Source organism: Lipotes vexillifer, unplaced genomic scaffold, assembly GCF_000442215.2.
Source record: "Lipotes vexillifer unplaced genomic scaffold, Lipotes_vexillifer_v1.1 scaffold2818, whole genome shotgun sequence".
NCBI classification, from domain to species: domain Eukaryota; kingdom Metazoa; phylum Chordata; class Mammalia; order Artiodactyla; family Lipotidae; genus Lipotes; species Lipotes vexillifer.
Genome location: NW_006792582.1, coordinates 414,571 through 426,999, shown reverse-complemented (window position 1 = coordinate 426,999; position 12,429 = coordinate 414,571). Strand labels below are relative to the sequence as shown.

Sequence of the window (12,429 nt, the reverse complement as noted above, 5' to 3'; positions counted from 1 at the left end):
GGAAAGAGTATTTAACAAAGACAATATGACAGAAAGAAAAAACTAAAGGTTAGTGTATGTGATTTTAAAAGATAAGATTGGCCCTCATGTTAAACCTGGCATTTCAGAACTGGAAATGTCTTTCATTAAATACTGAAAAGAGGTTGTGGGGGAATATGAACAGTTACCTACTTGTATGCTTCTTCTCTCCCTGCAACTTTGCCAAGCTTTGCTATCCCTCAGTTTTTTTAAGTTCCTCCCTCCCTCGTTATATAAATAAGTTATTATAAAGCTTCCTTAGAGGGTAATCAGGCAATATGTATTAAATTTTTGAAGGTTTATACCCTTAATTCCACTTCTGGATAGTATTCCACTTTGGACATTTATTTAAAAAAAATAAAGATGTGGATGTGCAAAGATTCAGATACAAATACTCATGGCAGTATTATAATTGAGAAAATAGCAACCATCCTAATATCCGTGATACATCCATACAGTGGAGATTGATGCATGCAGCAATTAATGGCTTTTTAAAAGGATTAATGATATGTTGAATTAAAAAGAGTTCACATATACCATACGATAGTTCAGTTCATTAAAATTAAATTCAAGAAACCATTTTTGAGTTGCCTTACATGCCATATTAGGTGGTGGGAAACAATAAGATTGCGTTCTTGTCGTCAAAGAATTTAGTGTCTACAGGTAAAATAAAATCAAAAGAATAATTATAAAACAATTTAAAGTATAGTAATTATGTGATTTACAATAGGAACCAAAGAGTGAGCAAGTAGATGAAGTTCACAGAACAGACTAATATGATATAATTAAGTTTATGATTTTTAAAAGGGGATTATGGGCGAGTCTTTTATATATTTCAGTTACTTAATATGTTTCTACAGGGATATACACCTTTAAAATTAACAAAGTCAGTAAGATATTTCTTTTCTGAACTAAGCAAAGTGAATCTAAAATGTAAGTTAGAGATGCTAAAGAAGAAATCTAGGAAGTGATGCTTTTCTTTGCAATATTGCACTAAGTACCTGTGATTCTTGGTAGTGAAAGAATTGTCAAAAATCATTGTGTGAATTTTCACAATATTCAGTGATAAACTGACTCTAGATATTTTTTCAAGTCAATAGTTGTCTGCTGTGTGTTCCGCAAGGGATTTATAGAATGAGAGATCCAGAAGTATTATATTTATGGAGCTTTCAGTTAAGTATGAAAGTTAGGTGAATAACTAGGCCTTGGCAGAGGCTTAGAATTTGGATTTATATAAGAGGTTAGGTTGGGACATGACTTGGGTAAGGCAACAGCAGGGGTAGAAATGAGCTTGATATATGGGAAAGGTAATGAAGACATCAGTATGCTTTGAAGTTGGCTCAAGGGTGTAGAGCTGAGAAAGTAATAAAAGCTTAGGCTGAGTCTAGGTAAGGTGGGACTGATTGATGTGTTACTCTGAATAGCATGCTGAGGTCAGATTTGTTCCTATACTACAAGAGGACTATCAGACTCTTAAAATAGGGGCAGTTTAAAATACTGTTTTCAGATTGATCTTTTTTGAGGTATATTTAATATCTTAAACGTTTTGATCCTAGTCTGGGAAGCTACAGATGAGAGCTAACCAGATGAATTCCATAGCTCTGTAGAGATGAAATATTGTAAAATTGTTTTCCCAAATGTTTATATAGATTGTCACCATGTGTCTTATAATTAATGTGCTTTTATTATAAGGCTGTAGAAATACAGCATTTTGTTACTAGTCCAGGAGAAAACACAGTAGTAAAACCAAAATAAAGAATCCAGAAGTAAACCCAAATATTTACATGGAGGGATTAAATACATATATGATAAACATGACATTTCAGAATCAGTGGGGAAAGACATTATTCTACAAATGGTGTTAGGGGGACTGATTAATAATTTAATATTTTAAAAAACCCTCAGATTCCCTACCTTACTACTTATTTCAAAATAATTCTAAGTGGATCAAAGATTTAAGCAAAAAACCCACAGAAAGAATAAGCATAAAGGGAATAATTAAAATTGAAAAACACCAAATTGGAAAAGTATTTGCAACACATGTAAAAAAATTAATTTTTTTTATTTATTTGGGGAGAAAAATAGTAAAATACACATTTTCATCTACCAGATTTTCAAATATTAAAGGTTCAGTAATGCTTAGTTTGGTCAGAGTGTAGGAAAACAGGTACTCTGTGTAAGTGGATGGTGAAAAAAAATGAGCTCAGCCATTTGTAGAGCAGTCGTGTCTAGGAGTCATGTTCATTACTTTTGTAAGAGAACTTTACAATGAAAAGTGTTGTGTTGATAATTATAGGCGAAGTTACAAGAGTCCATTGAATATGAAGACTTGGGAAAAAATAATTCCATAAAAACAATTGCACTAAACCTCAAGAAGTCAGATAGGTAAGTTTGGTGACTAATATTAAATTAACTTGAGACAGGATAGTTTTATATTACAAGTCATTGCAGAATATATTCTGCAAGTATAGAACTCAAGTTTTAATTAGTTTGTTACCATAAAATACAGTGTCTTATTTCCTTAAAAATTTACTTTGTGCATCTCAGGAAAGGATCCTAAATGATGGAAGCGAAGAAAGTAAATTTTGGCTATCTGTGCTGTTTTCTTCCTGTTGCCCTTACAGGAATTAATTTATTTTATTGAAATATCTTTAACTCTTTACTTTGGGGAGAATGTTATCTTGAGACTGCTAGAATATTTGAAAGACAAATGTTGAGCACCTTTATTCTGTGTGATTAGTAATTTCTTCTTTGCTAATCTTCAGGTACTATCATGGTCCAACTCCAATCCAGTCACTACAGTATGCAACAAGTCAGGACATTATTAATTCTTTTCAAAGTATTAGACAAGAAATGGAAGCTTATACACCCAAATTAACTCAGGTAGGTGACTAGTACTGTTTGAAAAACAGAATTCCCATTCTGTTTTCTCAGTTTATGAGCACATTCACATTGAACTGTAAAACTAATACTTTAATGGCATTTAAAGACATATTTCTGCTTAATAAATTGAAAAAGTCAGAGGTAGAGAAAAGAGGTATTTGGCATACCTGAAGGTAAGATGATGATGAAAAGTAAGATAATGAGTTTTGTGATTGCTGATTTTTTCTTCCATATACACAGTTTTATTGGAAAAATCTCCCAGATTTCCCCAAATTTCTGGACATCACTCTCTAGATATTCTTTATTTTTCCCTGCCCTTATACATACTTGAGTGGATCAGCAAGTTCTGTCAGTTCAGTATTTCTTGACTCCATTACCTTGACTTAGGCAAACCTGACTGGTTTTCTACATTGCCACTGCAAGTTATCTTGCTAAAAACATGATTCTGATCACATCACTCTGCAGCTCAAAAACCTTTACTGCCTCCCTTTGCTTTGTTCCCACAGTAATTGTCTGGATGTCCTTGTCTGACATGCCAAACTCTGTAATCTGGCTGTAACCCACATCTCCAGTCCCTGCTCCAGCCATGTCTCCACCGTTCCCTTCCCCACTTAACCAAGAGTCCTATACTCGAACCTAACACACTATAAACTACCCAGAGTTTTTTAATCGTGTCATCCTCATGCTTCCTGTACTTTTGCTCATGCTTTCTCTCTTCTTAGAATGCCCTTTGCCTGTGTCTGGGGAACTAATAATAATAATTCAAGACAGCTCAAATTCCATTGCCTCTGTAAAGCAATCCTCAGTGTGCCCAGTAATGAGTTATTTTTTCTCTTTTCTTTGTTTTCATAAACACTGAGACACTGAATTCATACTGTATTGTAGTGGTTAGCACATATTGGCACTTATTTTTGCTTTTTATTTTGAAATAATCTCAGATTTACAAAAAGTTGCAAAAGTTTTCTGACCCATTTTGAGAGTAGATCCCTTTACAGCTAAATATTTCAGTCCATATTTCCTAAAACAAGACATTCTCATAAATAACACAGTATGGTTATAGAAACAATAATTCAACATTGATAAAGTATTATTATCTAACCTGTAGGTCTTAACAAAAATTTCACCAATTGTACCACTAATGTCCCTATAGTAAAAGAAAACCTTTATTTTTGGTCCAGCCTCCCAAGTCAGGTGCGTGAATTGCATTCAGTTCTCATGTCTGTTTAGTCTCCTTTAAAATGGAATCGTTTTTCAATCTTTGTCTTTCATGACCTTGGTGTTCGAAGAGTACAAGCCAGTTTTTTGTAGAATGCCCTCACTTTCAGTTTCTCTGTTTTCTCATGAGTGTATTTCATGTCATGCATTTTTGGCAAAAATACCACCAGAATGATGTGTAAGTGATATGTCGTCCTTTATGCATCATATCAGGAAGCACGTATGTATTTGTCCTAACTTGCAGCATTAACGTTTGATCACTTGGTTAAGGCACTGTCTACCTGGTTTCTCCACCAGAAACTTACTATTTTTCCCTTTATAACTAATAAGTATCTTGTGGGGAGACACTAAATTTTTTATTTACCATCTAACTTTTACCCACTAGCATTTTAGAATCTGTTGACAATTGCTGAAAACAGTTATTGCCATGGTGGTGGTTAAATGGTGATTTTTTAATTCTGTCCTCCCATCAGTTGACCTTCTGAGCTTCCCTTCCTGTCTCCTGTATTTATTTATTTATATTTATTTATTTATAAGCATGGATTTTTATATTATTCTATGGGTTATAAATTGTTGCTATCAGTTTTTTCTTTTTTTAAACTAAGGTATAACTTACCTACAGTAAAATATACCTTTTCAGGCTATTCCTTGATTTTCAGTGTGCATGTACAGTTGTGTAATCACCAACACGATAAAAAACAGTTTTGTCAACCCCAAAAATGTACCCTTGCCCCTTTGTAGTCAGATGCTTTACATGCCATTTACACTGGCTCCGGTATCTTTCTGACAATATCTTCATCAATTTTTGAGCACCTCCTTACTTTATGGCACGATGAGATAGATGTTCCAAATTCATCTTATCCTTTCCCTGCCCAGCCACAGAATCTTCCTTTAAGTGTTTAGATTTAGAAACAAAGATGTGAGTACTAGGTGTACTCATTACTGTTGGGATGTCATTTGCTACTGGTTTCATTGTCCCCTTAGTGGACAGAGCAAGGAAATACGTGTTGTACATACTTAGGCTCACGTAACAATGTGGGATTGTTTGACTGCATCTTTCCTTCTAGACTATACTTGTGCAATATCTGGCCCTTGGGCCAAAGTAGGTCCACCTAACTTTTTTAAGCTGTGGTCAGTCTTAAATATTTAGATTCTTCCGCACACCCCTAAAAAAGTGATTTCATTATCTGAGACACACGAAGAGGTTATCTGCCCTCGGATGTGTATACCTGTGTAGCCAGTGACTAGTCGGCAAGCTCAGCATTCACTGAAACTTCTGGTTACAATGTGTTATAACATTTCTAACAAAAGGAAATAGGAATAAAGTGAACGTTCATGTCCCCTTGACTCATAGTTGTCCTATAATGTGCTTTTCACACCAAGTTAAATATTTTTTTCATCCAGCCCATACACACATAGGTTTCTACTTGTAAAAACTCCACTGAGACACACTAAACCTGTGCTTGAGCCATTCAGCAAATGATTTGTTCCTCTCCATGGCTAGCCCTTGGTACTTGTTAGGCACTCAATGAAGAGATAGATCAGTTATGTCCCTAAATGTTGATATGGATACAGTGGGGAATGTGGCGTTTTTTCCCCTTTTGGCTAGGTGTATTCACTTCTTGAAAAGTGACAAATGATATATTTCTACTTTGCTGGATTTTCTTATGTCAGCTGGCAGTAAGGATTTAACATTTGTTTTATTGTCTTTTTTTTCTTTCCTTAAACTCAGTTTTACCTTAGCACTCTTACCTTCAGTGCTAAGAGTTCATAAGTTAAGTTGGTACTTAAGTAAGGCCTTGGCTAAGACAGAGAAAGACAAATATTACATGATATCACTTCTATGTAGAATCTAAAAAATAGTACAGGGACTTCCCTGGTGGCACAGTGGTTAAGAATCCACCTGCCAATGCAGGGGACACGTGTTCGAGCCCTGGTCCAGGAAGATCCCACATGCCGTGGAGCAACTAAGCCCATGGGCCACAACTGATAAGCCTGCGTGCCACAACTCCTGAAGCCCATGCACCTAGAGCCCATGCTCCGCAACAAGAGAAACCACTGCAATGAGAAGCACGTGCACAGCAACGAAGAGTAGCCCCCACTCACGGCAACTAGAGAAAGCCCGCATGCAGCAACGAAGACCCAACACAGCCATAAATAAATAAATAGATAGATAAATAACTCACTCCCAATCTTTAAAAAAAAAAATAGTACTAGTGAACTTATTTACAAAACAAACAGACTCACAGACATAGAAAACAAACTTATGGTTACCAAAGGAGAAGGAGGGGTGGTGGGCAGGGATAAATTGGGAGTATGGGATTAACAGATGCACACTACCATATAGAAAATAGATAAACAATAAGAATTTACTGCACAGGGAGCTATATTCAGTATCTTGTGATAAACTATAATGGAAAAGAATCAAAAAAAGAATACAGATATATACATATACATGTGTAACTGAATCACTTTGCTGTACACCTGAGACTAGCACAATATTGTAAACTATACTTTAAAAAAGCCAGGGGGGCTTGACTAGACAAAAGCGTGTGTATTTTGAGGTACCTGTGGACTTGCCTGGTATCCCTGGAAGATTGGTAGGTATTCTCTTTCTACACATACTGTGTTTCTAGCCTCATGGAAAGTGGTTCACTCTGGTTGCTGTAACTTATGTATTTATGCAGGAATGAAGACTTATTGGACATTTTGCTATAGAACTGAAATGTTAAGTTAAAAAGATGGCCAAAAAAGAGAGAAACCACTTTTTTGTCTTAATTTCTTTCAGGTTCTCTCAAGCAGTGCTGCCAGTAGTACCATCACAGCACTGTCACCTGGAGGAGCACTGATGCAGGGAGGGACACAGCAAGCCATAAACCGTATGTGCTGGACCTCCTGTTGCTGTCCCTTTACCTAAATAACCTCAGAAGAGCAATTTGAGAAGAGTGCTAAGTTTTATTGGTTTCTTTTTGGGACATTTCTGGGATTTTTGTTTTGTTTTTATGCATCCAGATCCTAAAGTATATTTAGACGAGTTTATGTTTCAGTATTGTTTTAATATTACAAACAGTGGCACATTGCTGTGTCACACTAGTAATGTGTGACATTGCTAGTCACACATTTTTTTTCCTCTCCTACCTCTTAAAGCAAAACCTGAAAATTCCTCCAAAACCCCAAGGAAATTTAAATTCTGTGGTCTGTCGGCCACAAAATCAGTAACTTGTCTCAGAATAGCACATCCTGGTTTAGTATTGGTAGAGTGCGCATTCAGATTTATTCTCTGAGTTGTCATTCTTTCAGAGACCACACACGGGGGAAAATAGCTTTTATCCTATGGACCACTTTTTCTTTTGCAGAGATGGTGCCAAATGATATTCAGTCTGAATTGAAACACCTGTATGTGGCTGTTGGGGAACTTCTACGGCACTTCTGGTCCTGCTTTCCCGTTAATACGCCATTCCTAGAAGAAAAGGTCAGAACCGATTCCAAACACAGCCAGCTGTTGTAGTAGTGTAACTTAGTGAAGTGTTATCTTGAAGTTGGAAAATTGTATTGAATGTTTACCATGTGCCAAACACTATTTTGCATATATTGTTTCATTTAAGCCTTACAGCATCCTGATGGAGTAGGTATTGACACCCATTTTGTATACAAAGAAACTTGAGATCCAGACCAGTTCCGTAACTTATAATCGTGCATCTTAAAAGTTAACTGAATCACTTTGCTATGCACCAGAAACTAACACAACATTGTAAATCAACTATAATTCAATTTTTTTAAAAAGTAGTAATAGCTTTACTATATATATTGCTCTTATAAACAATCTTCAAGAGAAAGATAAATACCCCATTTAAAATAATAGGCAAAACATTTTTAACAGGCGATTCACTAAAGAATGCAAGTGGCCCAGTGAACCTAAGAGGAAATTTTCATACTCAGTATTCAAATAAATTATCTTTAAAGCTACATAAAAAGTGCATTTTTCATCTATAATTTGTAAAAGGATAAAAAACTTAGAATGATCAGTGATGCAAGTTGCTACGTAGAGAGTCCTTTCCTCCACTACAAGTACTACCTTTTTAAAACACGCTTTGACCCAGAAATTCAACATTTAGAAACTTAACCTAAGGAAATAATTAAGAATGAATGTATGCCAATATTGAGCCATAGAGATGTTTCTCTACCACTATCTGTGTAGAAATGGTCTAAATATCTACCAGAAGGGGATTGCTTAAAGATACATCCATTTTAAATGATGACTTAGTATTTAATGACTTAAAGATGTTCCTGTTAAACCAAGTGGAATTTTAAAACAGTGTATACTGTATATTTTCTACATATGCATTTATACGCATGCACAAAAAACATCAGGAAGGATATGAATTATAAACCAAAAGAATCTAAGTATATTCGATATTGCTTCTCTGCCTGGTGGAGCCAGTTAATCTTAAAAAAAAAAGAAGAAAAAGAAACCTTATGTGTTTTTCTCTTGATCCCTGTAGGTAAGTCTGTAATTCATTATTTCTCTCATCTATTTTTAGGTAGTGAAAATGAAAAGTAATTTGGAACGATTCCAAGTTACAAAACTCTGCCCATTCCAAGAAAAAATTCGGAGACAGTATTTAAGCACAAATGTAAGGCAACAATTTAATTTTGGCCTAATATTTTTCTCTGTGTAGTAAAATGATGAAATTTGCTTTGTTTTCCTGTAAATGAGTATATATGTTGGCTTTTTTCTGTTGCTGGGAATACTGGGGGTTTTTTTTTTTTTTTTAAGGCTGCTTTTTTTTTTTTTTTTTTTAAGAGCATTTATTTATTTTATTTTTGGCAGCATCAGGTCTTAGTTGCAGCACGCAGGATCTTCGTTGAGGCATGCGGGATCTTTCGTTGCGGCACCGCGGGCTCTTCCTTGCGGTGCATGGGATTCTCTCTAGTGGTGGTGCGTGGGCTCTGTAGTTGCGGCACACAGGCTTAGTTCCCCGGTGGCATGTGGGATCTTAGTTCCCTGACCCTGGATCAAACCTGTGTCCCCTGCATTGTAAGGCGGATTCTTTACCACTGGACCACGAGGGAAGTCCCAGGAATACTGTTTTTTAATTGTAAAATGTATCATACATTCAGAAGTGTATAAAATACATTTGCTTTTTTAAATAGTGAAACAAATATCTGTGTACCCACCAGTCATGGTAAAAATAGAACCAGTACCCTGAGTGTCCCTGTCCCACTCTCTCAAGGCCATGACTAACCAGGATTTGTAATAATCACCTCCATGCTTTTCTTTATAGATTTACAACCTATATGTATGTTCCTAAAGGTATTTATTTTGAAAACCTGAGTAGCAAGTACAAATGTAGCAATGCAGAGAAAGGTAGAATTGCCATTCTATGAAAGTAAGCTGAACAGTTCCTGGATTATGGTCTGCCTTCAGCTTCCCTGGTTGACAGCAGGGCATGGCAGTGGGTAAGGCAGTGAGAAGTGTCACCTTATGCCCAGGATTTTTAGCGTTGATTTTAATGCAAGGCTAGAGCAACCACACAAGATTGTTTCTCTACGTGTTAATGCAAGTCTTCTCAGAGGCGACAGGGGAAAAAGTAGTATGTACAAACTTAGAGTTCAGTGTTTCAGTAAGTAGGATAATCAAAACAAGTTTTACAGTTGAAAGTTGAAAAATCTTCATCAGTAATATTTTTAGTAAGTTTTTATTCCCTAAACATTCTAAGTGGTTTTTCTTAAAATGTAACAATGTTATTTATAATCAGAAAAGAAGTTTGAAGTGTCTTCCCACAGCAGAGCAAGGGTGACAAGTAGATTTCAGTTTATGTGCCCTCTCAATTGACTGTCACTGCCTGGAGCACTATAGTCAAAAGGATTCTGAGGCCATGTGCAGCCTTACAGGAGGCTGTGGCGTTCATCTCTTCTAACTGGTTCTGTGGAGCCACTGCAGCCTATGGAGCAGTGTAGTTCCCAGACAAGTAAATAACATAACACTCCCCCTTGTGCACGTGTGTGTGCGCGCGCGCGCGCGCGCGCGCGCACACACACACACACACACACACACACACACACTGATAACAGGTGTGGTAAATAAGAGTTTATTTTGTTTTTAACTACCTCAGATTGAATCTAAGTTATTGGCATGCTACAAGGATTTAGGACTTCCTGGTCTCTGTCCCCATACTGCCAAAATTGACTTGCAGACTTTTTATAAGACTTTTACTTCCAACCATGTAAATTACACTGTCCACTTCCAAGGAAACAGATAATCCAAAGACACTCTGCCTTAGGAGTCTTTATCAGCTTAAATCAGTGTGGTCCTGTTGACTTCTAGTTATGTCTGTGACGAGGGTAAAAATTTTTTTCTGCTCAAGATACGTAGTCCTTACCTAAGGCATGACATAATACTTGTGTGAAGCTTTGAGACCATTTAGCTTTTTCTGTAATCTGCTGAGTTACATTGAAATCCTGAAGTGTTAGACCTGGAAAAGACCCTAGAGAACATAGAAAAGTGCTTCACAAGGTTGCCTGTGCAGCAGAATTAAGTGGAGGAGCTTTTGAAAATCAAAAGATTCCTGGGTCTCATCCCAGACCCGCTGCCTCAGAATCTTCAGGGGAGTGGGGCATTTTTCAAATTTTCTCTATTAGTGTTGATGCTACCCTCATGATCTTAGTCAAGAGACTAATGTTTATATCTAGAAATCACCAGTTTAGTTCACCTTTCTCATTTGACAAAATAAACAAAAGCCTAGAACCCAGGATTTCATGTTGTCCTGTGGCTGGTTAATGACAGGGCAGACATACAGTGCAGGCAAAGCAGGTGAATTTCCAGCCTCTACTATACCCCACCATCCCTCTTACCTTTCTATACAAAATGTGTCTGATAACACCTTCACAGAGGGCTTGCATGTTGCCTCATTGGAGAAACAAAAAAGAGCTTGGGAACAGCACTGAAGTACGTGCCAGATCTGGATCAGAAGCAGTAACTTCCCCAGCCTTTACCATTGTTGCCTAAGTGTCTTGCTGTGTTTTTCAGTTGGTAAGTCACATAGAGGAGATGCTCCAGACAGCTTACAACAAGCTCCACACGTGGCAGTCACGGCGTCTGATGAAGAAAACGTGAAGTGTCCGTGGCTCTCACAGGTTCTGTGAGACTGAGAGAACTGTGACCTGCAGTGACTCTGGAAACCTGGCCTGTCAGACATGCAGGTTATCACACAGAAGTGACAAGAAACATCTGTACCATGGCGACTTGGAGCTGATGCTATTGTACTTGCACATTGAGAACTGAAAAGAAGGGAACTATGATTAAACTAAAAGCTAGGGAGGTAAATTAAGGCAGAACCAAAATGAGCTAAGTTGCAAATATATATATATATATATTTTAAAAAGACACTGTTTACAGCAGTTACTCAGGAACTGCTTTTGATTCACATTAAGCTGCTTTCAGGAATCTAAAAAAAAAAAAAAACTTTTTAAAAGGGTGCATTGATAAAATCTGAGGATTTTTGGTTTTGTTTTGTTATTGTGTAAATTTTTTTCCCTAAGTTTATGGCACAGGGTACACCTTAAGTATTTCTCCTCCATCTTCCACTTGGATCCTCAAGTTTTGCTGAATTCTAGTTGTACCTTACATCAGCAAGTTAAAGAGAGTACTTTAAAATAAAGCAGAGGGAGACTGTTGCTCAGCCATCCAGGAACAGTTGTAGTCAGAAGACATCATTGGTCCTGTGTTTCCTACGGAAATAAGAAACAATAAATATTGCACTGAATGTTTGTGGTTTGGAGTCCCTAAAAGATAAAGAGGGGATATATTTGCAGAAAGTCGTGTGGGGTTTTTATGCAGAATTTTGTCAGAGGACAATGCGCTGCATGTTTTTCTTTGAGTGCAAATGTACATTGCTAAGATTTTTTTTAAGATGGCATGTGCTTTGAAAAGAAATTGCATTTTTAAGAATTTAAAAATCTTATGAGTGAGAGATATAAGAAATCTTACTTATTTTCACCTCTTTAGAAAAAATAAAAGATGTTTCTCATATCTCTTTTTCTCTAGTATCTGACTGTTACGGTCCTTGGCGAATTGATAATCATTGCATAGTGACTGCAAAGCCTAAATGCAAAAAAAAAAAAGATATGTTCTTGTTTTTGGAATCTGTGCCATATTTTGTTCCTGATAGTATCAACTCACCGTTTATCTAAGACTTTAGATGTCTTATATTAAAAATTACAGAAAAAAGTAAAACTTTTTATAGATACTCTTTTAACTGACACATCTTGTGGATTCTCCTTATGTGTGGTGCTTACTTGGGTGGGCTGCTC

The 12,429-nt window shown here is 36.5% G+C and overlaps 1 protein-coding gene across 1 annotated transcript in view; it reads left to right on the top strand.

Moving 5' to 3' along the window:
* GTF2H1 (general transcription factor IIH subunit 1) overlaps window positions 1-12,146 on the top strand; it is a 35,300-nt gene extending 23,154 nt beyond the window's left edge. The window contains exons 10-15 of the mRNA XM_007465750.1: window positions 2,315-2,403; window positions 2,784-2,901; window positions 6,905-6,995; window positions 7,473-7,588; window positions 8,658-8,750; window positions 11,147-12,146. Of these exons, the coding sequence (XP_007465812.1) occupies window positions 2,315-2,403; window positions 2,784-2,901; window positions 6,905-6,995; window positions 7,473-7,588; window positions 8,658-8,750; window positions 11,147-11,233 (594 nt within the window). The 3' untranslated portion in view covers window positions 11,234-12,146. The remainder of the gene's footprint in view (window positions 1-2,314; window positions 2,404-2,783; window positions 2,902-6,904; window positions 6,996-7,472; window positions 7,589-8,657; window positions 8,751-11,146) is intronic.
* The last annotated feature ends 283 nt before the right edge of the window (window positions 12,147-12,429 follow it).